Source organism: Ornithodoros turicata, chromosome 4 (assembly GCF_037126465.1).
Source record: "Ornithodoros turicata isolate Travis chromosome 4, ASM3712646v1, whole genome shotgun sequence".
Classification (NCBI taxonomy): Eukaryota; Metazoa; Arthropoda; class Arachnida; order Ixodida; family Argasidae; genus Ornithodoros; species Ornithodoros turicata.
In genome coordinates, this window is record NC_088204.1 from 2073214 (window position 1) to 2092891 (window position 19678).

The following is a 19678-nucleotide window of genomic DNA, read 5'->3' on the forward strand; positions in this document are numbered from 1 at the left end:
AACATGAGTAAACTCGCGGCGTTTAACCACTCACTCTGAAACAGCAGGCTCTGATGAAGTAAGTCTCATTATATCGTAGCTGGCTCGCGATGTCCAATTTATGTGCACTCTTAAAAATGAACTTCACCGCACAGCACGCTCCTAGCCAACCATCATCTCAAATGATATCGCTATCTGCTCTGATTTGTTGAAAACGGGAGGCGTACGCCTTTTCTGTGACAATTATGAACAGCATAAGTGTCACAAAAAAGGCGTACGCCTGCCGTTTTCAACAAATCAGAGCAGATAACGATATCATTCGAGATGTTGGTTGGCTAGGAGCGTGCTATGCGGTGAAGTTCATTTTTAAGAGTGATGGATACAGTATGGGTAATTCCAACGTGATGGCAAAGACTGGGAGCTGCTGCACTCTTAAAAATGAACTTCACCACATAGCACGCTCCTAGCCAACTATAATCTCGAATGATATCGTTATCAGCCCTGATTTGTTGAAAACGGCAGGCGTACGCCTTTTTTGTGACAATTATGAACAGCATAAGTGTCACAAAAAGGCGTACGCCTCCCGATTTCAACAAATCAGGGCAGATAAGGATATCATTTGAGATTATGGTTGGTTAGGAGGGTGCTATGCGGTGAAGCTCTTGTTTTTAAAGTGTGGGATCGAATCCCACCACCAGCTGTACTTTCTACCCTGAGGTTTCCGACATACATTTCTGAGAGACGTCGTTATACCTCCCCAAGGAGTCGGCCCGCAGGACGCATAGAAATCACCGTTTCTTCCTGCTGTCCACATCTAATGTCGCTTCGTCGTATACTAACCAACTGCAGCGCCTTGCTTGATTCCCTGTTTTGAGTCCAACGTCGCAGAAAAACAGCCCCTGGACATTCTTTCTTTCTTGCTTGCTTCGCCTTAACAACGAAACCCTATTCCTAAACTTGAAGTACACCTTAAGTCTTTTTTAATGAGCCATCATATCTGGCTCCCATTAGGAGGAGATTACGCGGTAGCGAACATTTTAACCGAGTGCCACGCGGTAAGCAACAAAGCTCGTGTTATACTGCGCACTCCGGGAGCTGTCTGGCAAAATATAAGAAGATGCGCCCCATAATTTTCTTTTCTTAAAAGCGTTTTGAGAGGGGCCGTGATCATTATGCAAACGCAGAGCTGGACGAAGCTCGGAGAACGTGCTGGCGTAAATAGGAGCGGGGGTTCTCTCAAGAGGGACGGGTCACGTGAGTGTGCGCTAAATTCTCGGCTCGTTAGGACCTTTTAAGTTGCAACTGGGCGTAAATAAGAGATTCGAGTGGATGTAAGCAAGGTCCCTCGTTAAGGGAAGATGATTGTCGGGTATCATAAACGCTGTGGTCAGCTCACACGCAGCGGTTTCTTGATGTAAGCAGAGAGGGTTTCTTCGATGTTGTTTACTGTCCTGCGCGAATGAGGAGGAGGTGGTGGTGGTGGTGGTGATGATGATGATGATGATGATGGAACTGCTTGCCGTAGTCGGCCACACACAAGCGGGCAACGTCACGACTATAGCAGGGGGAGATCGTGCGTCCAGGGCAGACTTCACAGGGAACTGTACCGACAGGAGGGAAAGGCAGGTGGGTGAGGAAAACACATAGACAGCACAGCCTCACGGACTCGAACCCGAGTCACCTCCCAGTCTCGGCGTGGAATGAAAGCGAGAAAGCAATGCGCGGATGAGCTTTTTGCAGCTCATCTGAAACGAATGAGCGGGCTTGTCATCACTTAATTGTTGGAAATGGTGGCTTCAAGCGCGGTTTATCCGCAACCGCTCTAGCGCTGTCAGCGTCCCGGATCCGCGTACCGCCGATGTTTACTTACATTTTATTCCAATCGGCCGGTCTCGTGTGGTAGCTTTCATTTTTGTTCCGTGTGAGCACCGCGAAGAAACTCTGGCTTACGTGGAGATAACGTCGAGAGACCCTCTCGCAGTCACGCGCGTAATAAAGAATAACGATAATAAAAAATCTACGGTGGAACAGTTGTTGGGCTAGAACCTGTGTATGCAAGCAACTTGGCGGTGGGGTACCAGTTCTTGCAACACAGTCTCCTGATTCGTCGAGCCAGTCCAAGCAAACCCTACGCTCCCACTTCCGCAAGCAGGAACAGATTACACATTCATGGCGAGCGCAACTCCACCGACGATAATGGCAACCACGGCACCGCAAACACGGGTACTAAGCGGGGCAACACAACGACCGCCACCCCCACAGCTAAATAGGAAGTGCTCGCGGTTTTCCAGCGCAAACAAGTCGCCTTATTGGTGTCCCCCCTCCCTTTTTTTATTTCTTACTTTATATTTCTTCCCCTCGCGCGGCATTTTTGGAAAATACGCGCGTGTGTCGAGCACACGTTGCTAGGCAACGCCTTATCAAAGTAAGTCGCCGCTTGCTCGCCGCCGTCCTCGCTACCTGCTGCACAAAAGCAAACGAGGGAGACAGAATCTGAGCAGCAGAAATATGGAAACAAGGTACATAGTGGGGGTAGGAGGAATCAATACGTCAAAGATTAGACGAAATGGGTCTCTCATAGGTCGTTGCTAGGAGGCACGGTTTAAAACCGGCCTTGTCCAATATGCCGAGGACGACGGAGAAATTGTTTTTAGTCAATTTCTGGGGGGATTGCGGAGGATATTTCGAGCGAGAGGTTTTTGGGTAGAAGAGAGCAACAAAGTGTTTGTTACTGCTAGGAGGCTATATGAAATGCAGATATGTGCATTACTCTGCCAGTGGATCTTGGAGGTTATTATTATACGCTGAGAACTTTGCGGTGCGCCTCTGATTGAAATGCATTTCTGTGGTTCAACAACATAAACGCTATAAGCCTTCCACTATGCGTTAACTTGTGGGTCGATGGCGTTTTCTTGCACAGCCCCATTGCCTGACGACATGGGTGGACCAATGGCACGGCCGCGCGAGAAAAAGCGTCCGCCCGTTGGTGTGGTAACCGAGGTCGTGCTGAAGATAGAGAGGTAGTGGGTTCGAATCCTACCACCGGCTGTGCCGTCTGAGGTCTTCTCTCGGTCTCCCGGCAAACTCTCCAGACGAATGTCGGCACAGTTCCTCTTGAAGTCGGCCCAGGACGCCTACTAAATCACCCTCCTTCCTGCTGTACGCCGCTCGTATATAGCCACAGTTGCTTCGCGGCGCCAACACGGAACGCACCAACAGTAAGTTGACCCGCACTCTTAAAAATGAACTTCACCGCATAGCACGCTCCTAGCCAACCATAATCTCGAACGATATCGTTATCTGCCCTGATTTGTTGAAAACGGGAGGCGTACGCCATTTTTGTGACACTTATGCTGTTCATAATTGTCACAAAAAAGGCGTACGCCTACCGTTTTCAACAAATCAGGGCAGATAACGATATCATTCGAGATTATGGTTGGCCAGGAACGTGCTATGCGGTGAAGTTCATTTTTAAGAGTGCGCGCTACCTTACATCTCACTCGCCTCCATCTTTCAACTTCGTTCGAGACGCACTTTATCACGTTCGCCACGTTAATCCCGCAGCACTTACTTCCCAGACTCGCTTCCTCTATACTTGGAAACCTTCGTGAAACACACACGGTAACATTCCCATATGCCACTCGCATTCATCTTCCTTGCAGACAATTAGTCTCCCTTTGCCTCGCAAAGATTAGAACCCATCGAAGACAACTTCCATTAAAACCCTCCGACACAAAAAAAGGTAAAGGGAGAAGCTGCACGAAACGAACTTCTCTACAAATTGCCTCAACCCTTTTTTTTTACCAAAAAACCACGAACTCACTGTTCTCCGAGGGAGCAATCTAAGAACACACCTTTCTTCCGACCATTCGTCTACTAATATTTTATTTCGTGCCATTTGATTTCTATTTTAAGGACCGCGAGAATTTAAATTGGCTCAGCCAACCGATCCCGTGGGAGGGCGCTGCAGACGTCAAAACACGCAGACGACACACAAAAGAGACAGACGCGGAAAGTAGATTAGGAAAAAAAAAAAAAAAGACAGAGAGGACGAAGGGGAAACAAAATGGAGAGGAGGAGAAGACTTCCGTGCCCTCAGGCGCCCCACAATTACGAAAAGAAATGAAAACAGTATCTCAACTATCTCGATAAAGCGGAACCATAGCACAAAAAAAAAAAAAAAAGAAGAAGAAAAGGTTTTTCTTTTCTTAGCAGAAGAAGGACAAAGGAGCACGTCGTTGCTGTACGAAAAGGAATTGGAAGTTCTATTCAGGTTACCACTTTATGGTGGAGGTTGGGTTCATCACTGAGATCCGTGCACCACGAGGCAGCCAAGCCGTAGAGAGGAAGAAACGTGGGATATAGGGCTCCAGGGAATTTCCATTCGCGACCGTATTCTTCTGCGGCTTGAGTTGATGGCGGAACAAGAAAGGTGAACCTGAAGAGGGAAATTATTCTCGAGGAAAGGTGGTCTGGAGGAATGGATGTCGTCGTGGACGGTAACCGCGTTTGCGCACGGAAAGAAAAAAAGAGCGGATTCGATAATTCGGTACGCTATTGACGGTTCCACTCGTTGAAGATATTGGAAGTAAATTGCTCCGAGAACAGGTAATGTAAAATAGGCTCCTAGAGTAGGTGCTTTTGAGTGCCCGTGCAGCTGCCGTCAACTGCATGTCACTGTCAACTGCCTATGCACTTGCACTCTGAGTGCATTGTGCTGCTTGGGTTGCTGTTCAGCTTGGAAACGCTCGCCCTTTGCACTTTCAAACTCTTTGGGAGGGACAGCCCTCGTGCTTCGGGAACTTACGTGGTCAGAACGGAACTAACGACCTTCAAATCGCCCCTGTGAACACACCCTCCCCTCGCAACCAAGTATAAAGAGAAAGAATTTTTAATCAAGTCGGAGACCCTTCGGGAATAAAAAAAAAAAAGCTCCAGGATAAAACCGTACAGACGTAGTCTAAGCGAGGCTACGCTACAAAAAGCAAGCAGACATTCGCAGACGACGATGTCGTTTTCGTAGAGAACGCAGACGACCGGGCAAACAGACAGACGGGCATCTTATCTCCCCTTCTACCCTATACTTACTGCATGGCGAATGGGTTTGTTCTATCTTCAAAGTCAACAGCGAGAATGTACACACCGAGGGGGGACAAGAGTGCTTTCGCTATAGGCCTGCACAAAAGGACGACAAAAAGCGGAGAGACGTCTACTTTTATTTTGTGACCCGAAAATTAAGTGGACAGAGCAGCGCGATATTATCCGACTTGTACGGCCGCCTAGTGTGAACCGGACATTTATAGCGCAGAAAGGGAACTCCGCGAAGACGAGAGGCGTCGCGGTTCAACTGGGGAACTGTACATTGCGATGTAGCGGTGGCGAAGATGTAGAGTAATCATTCCGCCCACGCTTTATCACACTGAGGAGATAACGTTGTTCGTCTGTGCCAGTTTAGTATATAACCGTCTTCTGGGCCCGCACTCACAAATCCCCGGCTGGGGTGTTTTCATCAAACCTCAAGTTCAAACTGAAGGGTTATTCTCAGTCTCCGCAATTGAAGTTATTTTCCATAAACGCCCCAAGGCATATGTCGGCTCAGAATGCACAATCCCCCGATCCGTGCAGCAGAGCAGGAAACCAGCTCGGTAAATAACCATCAATTGTTCATACGGTCTGCTCGTTAACTTTTCGTGCATCGTAAAATGTTGTCGAAAAAACGTGTCGGGAACCAATAAATCGGAAGAGGCGAAGAAAGAAAAACGTAACATAGCCTGCAAACGAATGTCATTAAGAAAAACTGCACAGTTCTGGATACTGCAGTGCATGCAGTGAACGTTATTCGACTGTAGCGTCGCTCAGTCGTTTCGCCAAGTGAAACACCCAGTTATTACATATTATAGGGTTACCTTTGCCCTGGCTGTGATTGTGACACAAACCGAACTGACTTTCCACTGGATGAAGACATATACCCTGAGGCACCAACGGTAGCTGGTAGGCTCGCAAATTATCGCGACCGCTATCTGCCAACGCCCGACTACAAAACAACGCCTACCATCAACAGCGTCACGAACGGCCCTCTCACCCAACAAAGCATATTTCACTCACCCGAACACACACACCCAATCAACAACGACCCCCTCTCTTCTTTTAATATAACACGCGGAGAGACGCGTGCCAAAGCGAAAACTCGATCCGGACACACAAAGAAGAGGAGACAGCATCACTGTCTCGTTTCCATGCACTCAGCAGTTTCGCCTCGAATTGTCGTAATTTGCTTAGCCGGGGTGAAGTCCCATGGGACTCGCTGGGCTTCGGCGTGAAATGGTGGGCGGGGCCCGACAACGAGCACACAGCCGGAAATGAAAAAAAGGCGAACGTGCGCTGCAAGTCGATCGCTCTAGGAAGAAACGGACAACAACAGGTCGTACATTGAAATTGGGGGGGAAGGTCCGAACATCTCCTTTTCTTCAGCTCCCAGCGGGAGCATTCGGATTCCGAGAGAAGATTATTTTACTTCCCTCCTGTTGGAAGCAACGAGTTGTTGAAATGGGCCCGTCTATCTCGTGTGGAACGCAAACGCATTTTATACGTCTATTTATTCTCGAGCGACTACTTTGAGTAACGGTAGAGATAGTCAGGTTTGGGAGCCACGAAGAAGGATCCAAGGTTCGAGGACCGAGTGGATTACGGAGTGTCTGATATTTGGTCGCGCCCGCACTCTTAAAAATGAACTTCGCCGCATAGCCCGCTCCTAGCCAATCATATAATCTCGAATGATATCGTTATCTTCCCTGATTTGTTGAAAACGGGAGGCGTACGCCTTTTTTGTGACACTAATGCTGTTCAGCTGTTCATAATTGTCACAAAAAAAAAGGCGTACGCCTCCCTTTTTCAACAAATCAGGGCAGATAACGATATCATTCGAGATTATATGATTGGCTAGGAGCGGGCTATGCGGTGAAGTTCATTTCCAAGAGCGCGTGTGGCTTATCCACACTCTTAGAAATGAACTTCACCGCATAGCACGCTCCTAGCCAACCATTACCTCGAATGATATCGTTATCAGACCCGGTTTGTTGAAAACGAGAGGCGTACGCCTTTTTTGTGACACTTATGCTGTTTACAATTGTCACAAAAAAGGCGTACGCCTCCCGTCTTCAACAAGTCAGTGCAAATAACGATATCATTCGAAATGGTGATTGACTAGGAGCGTGCCATGCGGTGAAGTTCATTTTTAAGAGTGTATACGTGTTTGGGAACTACGTAGAATCGCGATCAAGATTCTGTTTTGACGGCGCGGTTGGATCGTTCAGTGTCGGCACGAAATCATGGGATGCACTAAACATAGTTGACAAACAAAACTTATCTTTTGCCGTCGAAACACCTTGCGGAAATAAGCTGTTTGCTATTCGTTTCCTCTCATAGCGTCGTGGGCCTGCCCACGAAGAACGCACTTGCATAATCGAATGACGAGAACGGAAATGGGAGTAGGTAGACGTGACGCTACGAGGCCCGGCTGTTCCGCACCAATTGCGGTGCGACGTTGACAGAGTGGCCAGCGACCAATCAGGAAGGACAAGCAGGGTGATGGAAGACGCGTCACGAATGAAACGGGAATATGTTGGAGATAGCCTCTTAAACGAGGCCACCAACGGCACTAGCAATGGTCAACTACGCGTGTCATCGGGCAAGGATTCCCCGGGAAATTTGCGGGCTGCTATGTTGCTTCGGACGGCCGTCAGATGGATCAACGTCGGAATATAATGTTGGTATCGAGTGTTCCAGAAATGGTGCTTGCTGCATGGGTCACCGACTTCTCTTTTACTTCACGCAAGCACCAATGAGGTGGTGGTGGTGGTGGTGGTGGTGATGGTGAAAGGGCTTGCCGTTGTCGGCCTCACGTATGTGGGCAATGTCACGACTGACGCCCTGGGGATATGTGCATCCTGGGCCGACTTCTAGGGGAACTGTGCCGACATATGTCTGAAAGCGTCTGAGGAAAAAAGCTTCACCGCATAGCACGCTCTTGGCCAACCACAATCTCGAACGATATTGTTCTCTACCCTGATTTGTTGAAAACCGGGGCGTACGCCTTTTTGTGACAATTATGAACAGCATAGGTGTCACAAAAAAGGCGTACGCCCCCCGTTTTCAACAAACCATTGTAGATAACGATATCATTCGCGATTATAGTTGGCCAGGAGCGTGCTATGCGGTGAAGTTCATTTTTAAGAGTTTAGGGTTATCACTTCTGAATCGAGGAGAGAGAGAGGGGCGTACGCCTTTTTGCGGCAACGTGGATATATGGTAATTGCCACAAAAAGGCGTACGCCTCCCTCTCTCCTCGAATCAGAGGCGACAACCCTATCATTCTTGGCAATGGTTAGCGCACAGCGTGCTACGCGGTGAAGTTCTGTTTTTACAGTGTAGCTACGATCGGCGCATTCACACCAGGGCCGATATAGAAAGGACCTGCATAGGAAGGAATAAGAGATACTGTCTGGGACTTATTGGCGGTCTTGGAATTAAAGAACGCTCAGGAAAAACCCACAAGGCGCTTACAAGACTATAGAACACGTAAAAAAACTGCCGCCGGCGGGCGTAGTCGCTACAGCGTAGACTCATTTCGCGGTCATTACCAGTTCACGTTAAGGACTGGGCAGCGTCGAATCTCACTGCCGTTTTCCTCGGGTTTTCGAGCAGCCTTTCCAGGCAGCTGTGGCATGCGGTTCCTTCTTGAGGTCGTCCTAAAACGCGTGCTGCCACCTTCACCTCACCCCCTGTCGACTACTGTACAACCAGCATAGCCATACCTCCGTCACTCTGCTATTGAAGAACTTAAAAAGACAAATATCTTCGAGAAATTTCGAAACAACGTTGAAAACGGTCCACAGATGGAATACTTCCTACACTCTTAGAAAAAAGGATGGAGCAGTTACACCTTTTAGGAGGTAATAGTTGTCGCATATGTTGTGCCTAAAAGGTTGCAAAGTATCTAGGAATGATAGAGTTACCGCTTCTGATTCCGTGAGCGAAGGGGCGCGTACACCTTTTTGTAGCAATTTAGATATATGATAATTGCTTTTACCACCCTTTTACACCCTTTATCAGACGCTATGCTGACCTACACTCTTAAAAATGAACTTCACCGCATAGCACGCTCCTAGCCAACGATTTTCTTGAATGATATCGTTATCTGATTTGTTGAAAACGGGAGGCGTACGCCTTTTTTGTGACAATTATGATCAGCATAAGTGTCACAAAAAAGGCGTACGCCTCCCGTTTTCAACAAATTAGGGCAGTTAACGATATCATTCGAGATGATGGTTGGCTAGGAGCGTGCTATGCGGTGAAGTCCATCTTTAAGAGTGTAGGTGGTAACTATAGAAGTTACCACCTTTTCTTTTTTCTTTTTTGTTAGAGTGTAGAGCTCACACACCATATCCTTTACCACATCACCATCACCATCATGTAGCTCTGTTTTTTGTCACGTTTCTCTCGAGAACGAGACAGAAAAAAAAAAAAGGTCACACTCATCCTGTCAATACCTTGTCACTGTTTCTTCAACGGCTTCTCCCAAATACACTCGTCGCATTTGGCAGTATTCAATTCTCGCTACTCGGGAACTGCAGCCACGAGAACGCGAGTGAAGACGTCCACTTCCCGCCGCACAAAGACTTCGAAAGGTGATTAAAATGCAACACGCGAAGACCGCACGCACGTAACCCATGAACAGACTCCCTCCCAACATCAAACCACTTCTTCCTCTTACCGCACGAAAGGAGAAGAGACATCGTATAATATTGAGGAGTACTTTTCTGGGACCCAGTCACGTCAGAGGTAATGGATACCGAACAAGTGACCTAACGACCTCTACGAGTGGTCGTCGTCGGTTGGAAGAGGACTCTAAAGATTGAGCCCTCAAAGTGCGGTTCGTTGATTTTTATATTTTTTGTTTCGTTATTAATGATGCACCGGAGTAAGACGAGGACGCGGGAGACCGATTAAAAAAAAAAAAAAAAAAAAAAGAGGGTAATGCAGAATGTTTGACGCTACGTATAGAACTGCTTGAAAAAGAGGATGAAGAGAAGCGGAGACGAAATAAAATAATAATAGGGAGTTTTAGGAAATTGTAAGTGCACTCCGATTCCGTATCGATGTCAGTCAATCAGATATGAGCGAGTGATGTTATCCACTCCAAAGGAATCGGGCAATTGGCTTATCGTGTTTTCGGGAGCGTTTATCGTGAAACTTCTAAGTTTAACTAAAACGCTCTAATAACGCGAATATTTCCAAAGAAAGAAAAAAAAAAAGAAACGACTACAGGTGGCACGCCGTTCGCGCAATAGTATTCAATTCAATTTATTTGCAGTTTATGCGAGTATTGCCGTTCATGGACGATACGCAGACGACTTTTCTCAGGAGCAATTTTTGCTTTTTGCTTTTCCGCTAGAATCAAGTTGTTAATTATCCGCATCAATAACCTGGTGGCCACTTTCGACTCTGTGTCCCAAATTTTCTTTTTTTATAAATTCCGTGTTAGCGCCGCGAAGCAACTGTGGCTATGAGCGGCGTACACAGGTGGACAGATGGAGAGAGGACAGCAGGAAGGAGTGGGAGACAGGTGGGGATAAGTATGTGTCCTGGGCCGACTTCAGGGGGAACTGTGCCGACATTCGTCTGGAAAGTCTTCGGAAAACCCAGGGAAAACCTCAGACAGCACAGCCGGTGACAGGACTCGAACCCGTGTCACTTCCCAGTCTCGGTGTGGAAGGCGATAAATGTTAACCACTATGCCCACGGGAGCTGGTAAATTTTATTTTTCTTTATGCCGTATTAGCACCCCGAAGCAATTCTGGCTTCACCCCTCTGGCTTCAAATGACCTTCACCGCATAGCACGCTCCTAGCCAACCATCATCTCGAACGATATCGTTATCTGGCCTGGTTTGTTGAAAACGAGAGGCGTACGCATTTTTTGTGACACTTATAATTGTCACAAAAAAGGCGTACGCCTTAAGTTTTCCACAAATTAGGGCAGTTAACGATATCATTCGAGATGATGGTTGGCTAGGAGCGTGCTATGCGGTGAAGGTCATTTTTAAGCGTGTACATGGAATGATCAAAGGAGAGAACGCAGCGGGGAGGAGTGGGAGACTGTAGGCATCGTCCTGGGCTGGCTTCAGGGACAACTGCGCCGATATCCGCCTGGAAAGTCTTCCGGAAAACCTCAGAGAGACAGCGCCGGTAGGATTCGAACTCACCACCTCTCAGTCCTCAGCATGACCAGCAGCGAGGGATCGCTTGACCCGCTCGGCGATACCGCTGGTCTAAATTTACCATTTCTTTCTTTCCTAGCTCTTCCCACTCAACCGCTGCTCTCGTAAAGCTGTCAACAGTCCAATAGCACTAATGAAGCACCACGGAAACTAATGCCACACAAAAAAGATGGGAATCATTTCGCAGCTATACAACAGCAGCACTATAGCGCGCAAAGGGGGATGTTATAAAATGCCATACACCTACATGAGTGAAAAGTTAAAAAAATAAATCAAAGACGAGACAGAGAAGTAATCAGTGAAAAGCTCGCATCGGTTCAATAGAGCTTCAATCAATATCGACTTCATTTCAACTTCGAGCGAGAGAGAAGACAGCGTAGAAAAAAAAAAAAAAAAAGAAAGAAGAAATGATGGTTGAAACTATGGGCCCGTTCCTGGCAGATACAAAGGGCGCATGCGCAGTCCAATCTAACAGCACCGCACGGGGAGAAAGCCAGAAGGAACGGCCGGACTTCCCTATTTTCGCTTCCGGACCATCAACCTCCATCCCTCTCCCCGGTTACGGCAGGAATACCGTCATTTTCGGAGTTTAAGCCGCACGCGAGTCATTATCAGGAGCGATACGCCACTAGCGACCTCTGAAAGAGACGAACTTACATTCTCTCTCCCTCTCCACGAAGCATTAGAAGTGAGATTCAGTGGCGGGATATCTTCTCCGTCGTCTTCAAATGGGGCGGTGTCGATCACCGAGTGACATTTAGAAGGTTGGGGGACCTCTTATTCCATCGAGGACTTTCACTTCGTTTTTTTTTTTAGATGCGGAGGAAGAGACATGCGGTCATTCCGTCCCCGGTCATTAGGTGATAGGGTCATTCTCTTTGATGAGCTCGCGAGGAAATTTCCGTATCGATAAAATTGCATCACCAGATAGTGTCGGACCAAAATAAAAAGAAAGCGAAGTCAATGTCACGAAAAAAATCCAATCTCGCATTAGCAACTGAGCCAAAACGGGAGCGCTTAAGGGCTATCAGTATCGTGGAATGTCGTCAGCAATAACATCGTCCGTATGGCAATCTCCCGCCTGTTAATATCCCCACGGCGACGACGAGCTCCTTTCGCTTTTTTATTCATTTTTTAGCGCTCCACGACATCTGTGCCTTCCACCTCCTCCCAGACCACAGGCGTATGCGAGACGCAAAAATGGCGAGTAGATAAGATATATATTTAAAAAATGAGAAGACAAGGGACCATTCTTCCAGATACACATGTTGAGGACAAAGAAGTCCCGCTATCTACCAAGCGACGCTGCAAAAAAAAAAAAAAGAAAAGGCCGGCGAAAACGAAGGAGAGACGCTACGAGATGGCAAGGATTGCTAAGAGCGATAACATCCCAGTACTGGGATTGAAACAGGGAAGAAGGTCGAGACGAGGTGACAATTCGTGATATTCGTGACAACGATGTTAACTCTGAATGTTTCGAACACTTTCGGTCTTGGAATTTCGGAGGAAATTAAAGTTTCTTTAAAGTGCAAAAAGCGAGTAAAACCTTAAATGTGAATGTGTTTGGGCCATTCAGCCGTGAAAGGATATGCGTGACCCCATCCATTCATTCGAAGTGTGCTCACCCAGGATCAAGGTCTTCCCCAATGCGTCCTGTCTCCTTGTATACGTATTTAGTGCTTCCGCATTATTTTGTACAAATTTAAGTTTTCGTACGAAGTAACGAAATAGTCAGTGGCGTAACCACGGAGGGCTCGAGCCTCCCCCCCCCCCCCTGCCACGGGCCCGACCCACGCCAATCGTGCAAATCCGAGTAGAAAACATCGTATATACGGGAGGCGTGAGGGGTATCCAGTGTGACGGTCGCGAAAAGACTTGCAGTTGCCGGCGCCTCTTTAAATAGAATTCTTGAATAGTTGTGACATTATGAGCTTTTCAAACTACATACTTCCAATCTCGTGACGCGGACTAACCGGTCATGACACCCCATATGTAATCGCGTTATTAAACCTTGAAATATTCTATATTTTCACCTCTCGACTCGCTCTATGCACGGGTATGTAGGCGCATCCAGGATCAGCGGGGTGGGGGTGGGGGGGATTTCGTATCGAGCCCCCCTCCCCCTGCCTTGGAGGTCTCTATACGCCACTGGAAGTAGTTGAGTTTTAGTTTCAATATTTGTCCTTCTAATGAGAAAATGGGATTTACTTCTAGTACACGCGGATTTGATATGTTTGGAGTCGAATAAGGAACTAAAAAAATCCTTCTCCCGCACAATTTCAAACTTTCTCTAAGGTAGCAGAAGGAGGTATATTAAAAAGAAGCCAACGTTTAGAATAGTAACGGTATGCAGGAAACTCAACAGTGAAGCTTCATTCAACGGCGCTTCACTGTTGAGTTTCCTGTATACTTTCTAGATACTTTCTATGAGGCGTAATAAATACACAGACGAATCACAAAAGTCAAATATGCAAGGGCGCCAAAGTTTCATAAGGTCCACAAAATGCACAAAATCCTGATAAACAAAGAAAAGTGATTAAATGAGTTGAAGCAAAACCCAACTCGTGAAGTTGTTAGCAAGGCGGCTTCGCCTATGCACACTCCTGCAAGGCAGGCAAAGCACGCTTTACAGGAACAACATTTGCGCAGACTTTGTGAAGGGACAAAACGTGTGTTGGCCATTGAAGCGTGCTCCCATAATCTATGCAGATCGCGCACATCCGTCTTTCCCTCGGAGGCGAGTACGGCAACAGTTTTATTCGCGTCCCGTCCTGCTCCTTATCGAAGCATCGTCGTTCAAACGCTGCACTCATAATATTCACAATTCATGACATATTTTTAGAATGTCGCCATCTCGTCGATACGAAAGAGCGGCACACCCAATTATTTCCCGTGTGCCCTCATAAACAATTTCATTTCCCCTTGTAACGACTTCTCTGAAAATAAAGCGCTTCGTGGAAGCCATAAGATGTTATATATATATAAAAAAAAGAAAACGCACAAGTCACGGCGCAGAAAAGTAACGAGGGAAAATGAAACGTTCCTCGGTATTAACAAAATGGTTTCGCTCGCACTCCATAAAAAAATACTGACTACGAAGAATGTATCAAAAAAAATGTATGACGACTGAGAAAGTGTGTACGCATAAAAAAATTTACGTACGTATCGTGCTTCAACTGCGGGGAACAAATGGGTTCCTATATGCCCCAAAAGTTTATTTTAATAGACTTCTCCAACTGTAATAACGTTTCACTCTTTATAATGCGCTCTTGCTATAAAGTACCATGGAAAGAAGAAAGACCGCTACGCTTCCCAAGAAGAAAGCTATCGGGATCGAAACGTGCTATTTGCTTATTAAGTAAGATAATGAAATTTCCTTTCCATATCTTGGGGAGATGAGGCAGAGGAGATAATACGTAGGTAAAGTACCGAGTGTTCGTCTGAAGGGTATTGCTCGTTTGGAGAGAAATATTCTGACAAGTTTTCCCCGAAGGAACCTTCGAAGATTGGGCGCATAATTTCGAGTGTTTGTCGGCACGTGCGATAGCAGAATAAAGCAAACATGAAAAAAAAAAAAAAAAACATACAATACCACGACTACTTCTGACATGACGCTAAAAAGAGGTGGTTGAGCACAGTTCAAGGCGCCACCGCGGCAAAGCTCTAGCAAGTACTGTGTTGCCTACAAGTACAGAGTGTTTTGCCTATATCTTGTCCATTGATATTCTTAGCAGCCTTTACAGGTAACGATGGCAGGGCCCTAAAAAGGCAACGTGTGTTGCCACATAGATGAACATTTTTATGGATGGCATCCTGGACATAATACCTGACATGTAACACTGTTGGTGTTATGAGTGTCATCCTCTGTGTCTCGGCACGGATTTAACGCCCGGGGACCTAAGTTTTTAACATTCTTACACATATTCTAAATTGATAAAAACCCATCATGTCATATCGCAAATTTCTCGTAATACCTAAAAACCGACATCTCACAAAGTGAGTCGATGTGACAGGCACTGCTGACAGACGCGACGTGTGTTACGTCGCGTCTGTCAGCAGTACGTACCAACCTGCCCGGTCTTTGTTACAGTGATAGACACGATGGTATTAGTGTGCTACCGAACGTTATCGAACTTGCTCAGCCTACAGCTCATTTTCTCACTTTTCTCAGTGAACGGCTTACGAGGTGTAAAACAGCTCCTTCGAAGCAAAGAAAATGATACCAGTAGAATCGATCATAACAGACACGAGAAAAAAACCACACGGAGGGAAAGCACAATCCGGGTTGGAGTAGCTAGCGAAAATGTCAAATGTTCACCTTATTTTTCAGTGATGGCTCCCGAACGTGGTGAGTGCTTCCTATAAATTCTTCGTGTTTCTACCATCTGTCTCGACCCTTATTATAGCCTCTCTACTCACGGTCTCGTCGCTCCGTCTTTTCTCGCTATATATGGCCGCCGTCACGAAGAAAGAAGACGTAAAAAGTGTATAAAAATAAAATTTTAAAGATGTCACTCCCGTCAGGTCGCTCAACAACTCTCAGCCAGCGCTTTCCCAAAATAACCTCATTTCCATCGCTTCGTTAAATCTCGGACGGATTTTTCATCAAACTTTCATATAGTACCATTAACGACGAGCAATAAAAACTGTAACGGCCTCGCGTAGAACGGAGATGTGCGTCGCACCTGACGAACATTGCATGCCCAGAAACAACGCGACGACTCCTTCGCAAATAACCATTAAAACGGGCTCCGAAGCAGCAGAGAGAAAAGAGCTTTAATCAGCGAAGATTAATTAGGAGACCCGCACTTTTGGTTCGTGCTCCGACTTTGTCCTTCTCGTCCGACAGTACACCGGGGACGAAAATCATAATTGCATTTCGCCCCGCCTGCGTTCGCGACGAACGGCGCGCTATGCGCCCCGCACCACAGCATTACACGTGCTCAGCAGGTATTCTGCAAGCCACAGACATCATAGTGTGGGGTATGAACGCCTTCCTGTAGCTGCACTCTTAAAAATGAACTTCACCGCATAGCACGCTCCTAGCCAACCATATTCTCGAATGATATCGTTATCTGCCCTGATTTGTTGAAAACGGGAGGCGTACGCCTTTTCTGTGACAATTATGAACAGCATAAGTGTCACAGAAAAGGCGTACGCCTCCCGTTTTCAACAAATCAGAGCAGATATCGATATCATTCGAGATTATGGTTGGCTTGGAGCGTGCTATGCGGTGAAGTTCATTTCTAAGAGTGTGGACGTATTACGGTTAAGGAAGAACTGACGATGTCGAAAAATAAACGAAGAAATGAATGTGGGACCTTGATCTACACTCTTAAAAATGAACTTCACCGCATAGCACGCTCCCCATCATCTCGAATGATATCGTTATCTGCCCTGATTTGTTGAAGACGGGAGGCGTACGCATTTTTTGTGACACTTTCTACCACGGGGAAACATCCCATGTCATCATCACTTCTTCATTTATTGTTGTTGTTGTTGTGACACTTATGCTGTTCATAATTGTCACAAAAAAGGCGTACGCCTCCCGTTTTCAACAAATCAGGCCAGATAACGATATCATTCCAAATTATGGTTGGCTAGGAGCGTGCCGTGCGGTGCAGTTCATTTCTAAGAGTGTACATTTACAAATGTAAATGTACTCTAAATGTAAATGTATTGCGATAAAGTTGTTGTTGTTGTTACAAATGTGGGCGGACTCACATTACGTGTCAACCTACTCCCAATTATTATTATTATTACATTTACAAAATACAGAGAATTTGCTTTATGAGAAACATTCATTCACTTTTCCGTACTCATGAGGGGGCACAACGGGTGACGTCACGGAGGAGCATTCGGGTTAAAGATTTCGACGCGTGGAAATTGTTGTTCCCACATATCGCAATCACAACAGAATTACACTCTTAAAAATGAACTTCACCGCACAGCATGCTCCTAGCCAACCATCACCTCGAATGATATCGTATCTGCCCTGATTTGTTGAAAACGGGAGGCGTACGCCTTTTCTGTGACAATTATGAACAGCATAAGTGTCACAAAAAAGGCGTACGCCTCCCGTTTTCAACAAATCAGGGCAGATAACCATATCTTTTGAGATGATGGTTGGCTAGGAGCATGCTGTGCGGTGAAGTTCATTTTTAAGAGTGTAGGAATGAAAGTTAACGTGAAATGTTACAGAGGAACAGAACCCACCTTGCACTACGAGATGAGCCAATGGAGAGAAGGCAACGCCGTGCCCGTTACGAGCGATGCAACGGTAGGCTCCGGCATCGTGGCCGGTCACGCGATCGAGCACTAGGTCGCCGGAGTCGAGCTGTTTCCACGAAGAACCGGCCCGGCTTCCCAGACTGCGTCCGTCCAGCTGCCAGAGTACGGGCGTTGCTCCACCCTCCTCCTGGACCTTGCAGGGAAGCGTAACGCGGGATCCTTCGACGACCGTCCGATTACGTGGTCCTTCCGCTATTAAGGGTCCTGTAAAAAACAAAAGACATTGGAAGGTTCAAGAGCCGACTCATAGTTTTAGTATACCACTACAATAGAGGATAGATTTATGTATAGTCCTGCCTGAGGGGGAGGGGGGGGGGTCGTGCGGATACACCCCGCGGTCATTAGTGGTAGCTTAAATGTCATGCTAACGCAGAATTAAATATACAGTACTCGCTCCATAGTGGATAGCGACAAAGTAAAACGGAAGCCGCGGCTGTACTCGAGACCGTTGCCTCTCAATCCTCGACAGAAGAAATCATTGTGAAAAAAACAAAATCATTCAACAACCCTCTCTGACAGATTGTGACGCTCTTTGTTTTAGTGCATTGAGATTTCGCTTTTGGTGCCAAGCTAGGTGGTGATGTTCTCATTTATTCTGTTTCCATTTCGTTGCAAAGCATCGAGCTTTGTGTAATTTCCCTTTTTTTTCTTAATAACGCGTCCTGGAGTAGCCAGTCCCGAGTGGCTCGAGACTAACATCTCCATTTTTTCTTTTAAAAATCAATCAATCAATCATTCAACAGCCCGCACGTGAACCCAACGAGAGTGCAGATGAAATTAAATCCTCCCAGAAGCGCATTTCCCTCATCGACTTTATGAAACGCAACCGCATATCTTGCTGTCTCTCTCAGCTTCAGTACAAACACTTTCCGTTAGAGATATGCAACCACTACCTCGCTGTATTCACGCTTCCAGAAAGTCGTTCCCACCAGAATGAACATCACTTATTCCACGATCGAACGCTTGGCGCATCTCCTGTTCTGCGTTCAAACCTTCTCTCTGTCGTCCAGACTTTGGTCGCTCTGAAGAACGGAGTCCGTAATTTGGCGGCAGCTTTTGTCGACGAAATGGGAATCGCAATTAGGACGGGCTCCGGGCGATGATTTGGTCCGACGACGCTGAACGCCATAATTAACGGGAAACGTTGTTAGACCGTTCTTTGACTCCAGCTGCTAGTTTCCTGTTGTAAGGACTTAAATCATGTCGCTTGACAGGGCCTTGTTAGCGTTCCCCCCCAATGGTGCTGCGGTGCCGTCTGTCGGATTGCTTGGAATCAAGGGATTCGAGCAATGTGTTTTTTCTTCGGCCTGTGGTTTTCGCTGAGAATCTCTGCGTGATTAATGATAGTTTGGAGTTCCCGACGAGCTTCCTAATTCCGTATCAAAAGGCGCTCGTAATTGCTTATCCAAACTGTCTTCTCTTTTCTCGCTTACTTCAGTGTACTACATCGGCGTCGTGTTCTGCAATGCGAGAGTTGTATATGTTGGGGATAACTGCATTCCTATTAATTTTACTTGATTTCTGAATTGTTTTATAACTGTTTCGTATTGTGTCCCAGTCTACTACTGTAATTGGTTTACCCCTGCTCTTAGGCCTAAAATTAAAAAAAAAAAAAGAGAGAGAGAGAGAGAGAGAGAGCTCAGGGAGCTCGGTAAAAATCACATTTTGGAAAAGTACGCGAACCATCTTGGTCAGGATAAACGTTGATAATTTTCAGCTCGCGTTGCACACCAGTTTTCTACCTTTCTCTTCCGTAACGCAACTAAATCAGTGACACTTGACAGCATCATAACCAAACGATCGTGGACTTGAGGATTGCTGAAGGCTGCTCCTGCTTTGCCTGTGACACAAGCCACTGTTCCACCTGCGGTGTCGTGGTGAACACCCAGCACATTCTTATGGAATGTTCACTCTACTGCCCGCGGATACTGTGTTATGAGCTTGCCCGTATCAGCAAGAGGCCGCTCAATTTAGCTGCACTCATTGGCCCCTATGAAGATCCTGTGCTCCATCGTCGGGTTCTTCACCTGTTCATGGACTTCCTGTCGTCCACTGGATTGCTCCAGACGCTTTAATTCCTTGTCGTATTTTCATCCTCCCTTCATCATCTTCATATAATGTTTCACGTGCA

The 19678-nt window shown here is 46.6% G+C and overlaps 1 protein-coding gene across 4 annotated transcripts in view; it reads right to left on the minus strand.

The window, feature by feature from the left end:
* The window catches only part of LOC135390645 (tyrosine-protein kinase transmembrane receptor Ror2-like), a 133742-nt gene that overhangs the window by 51983 nt on the left and 62081 nt on the right, over positions 1-19678 (minus strand). For all 4 annotated transcript variants that reach the window (XM_064620432.1, XM_064620434.1, XM_064620433.1 and 1 more), the window contains exon 2: positions 17473-17751. In XM_064620432.1, coding sequence (XP_064476502.1) covers positions 17473-17751 — 279 coding nt within the window. The remainder of the gene's footprint in view (positions 1-17472; positions 17752-19678) is intronic.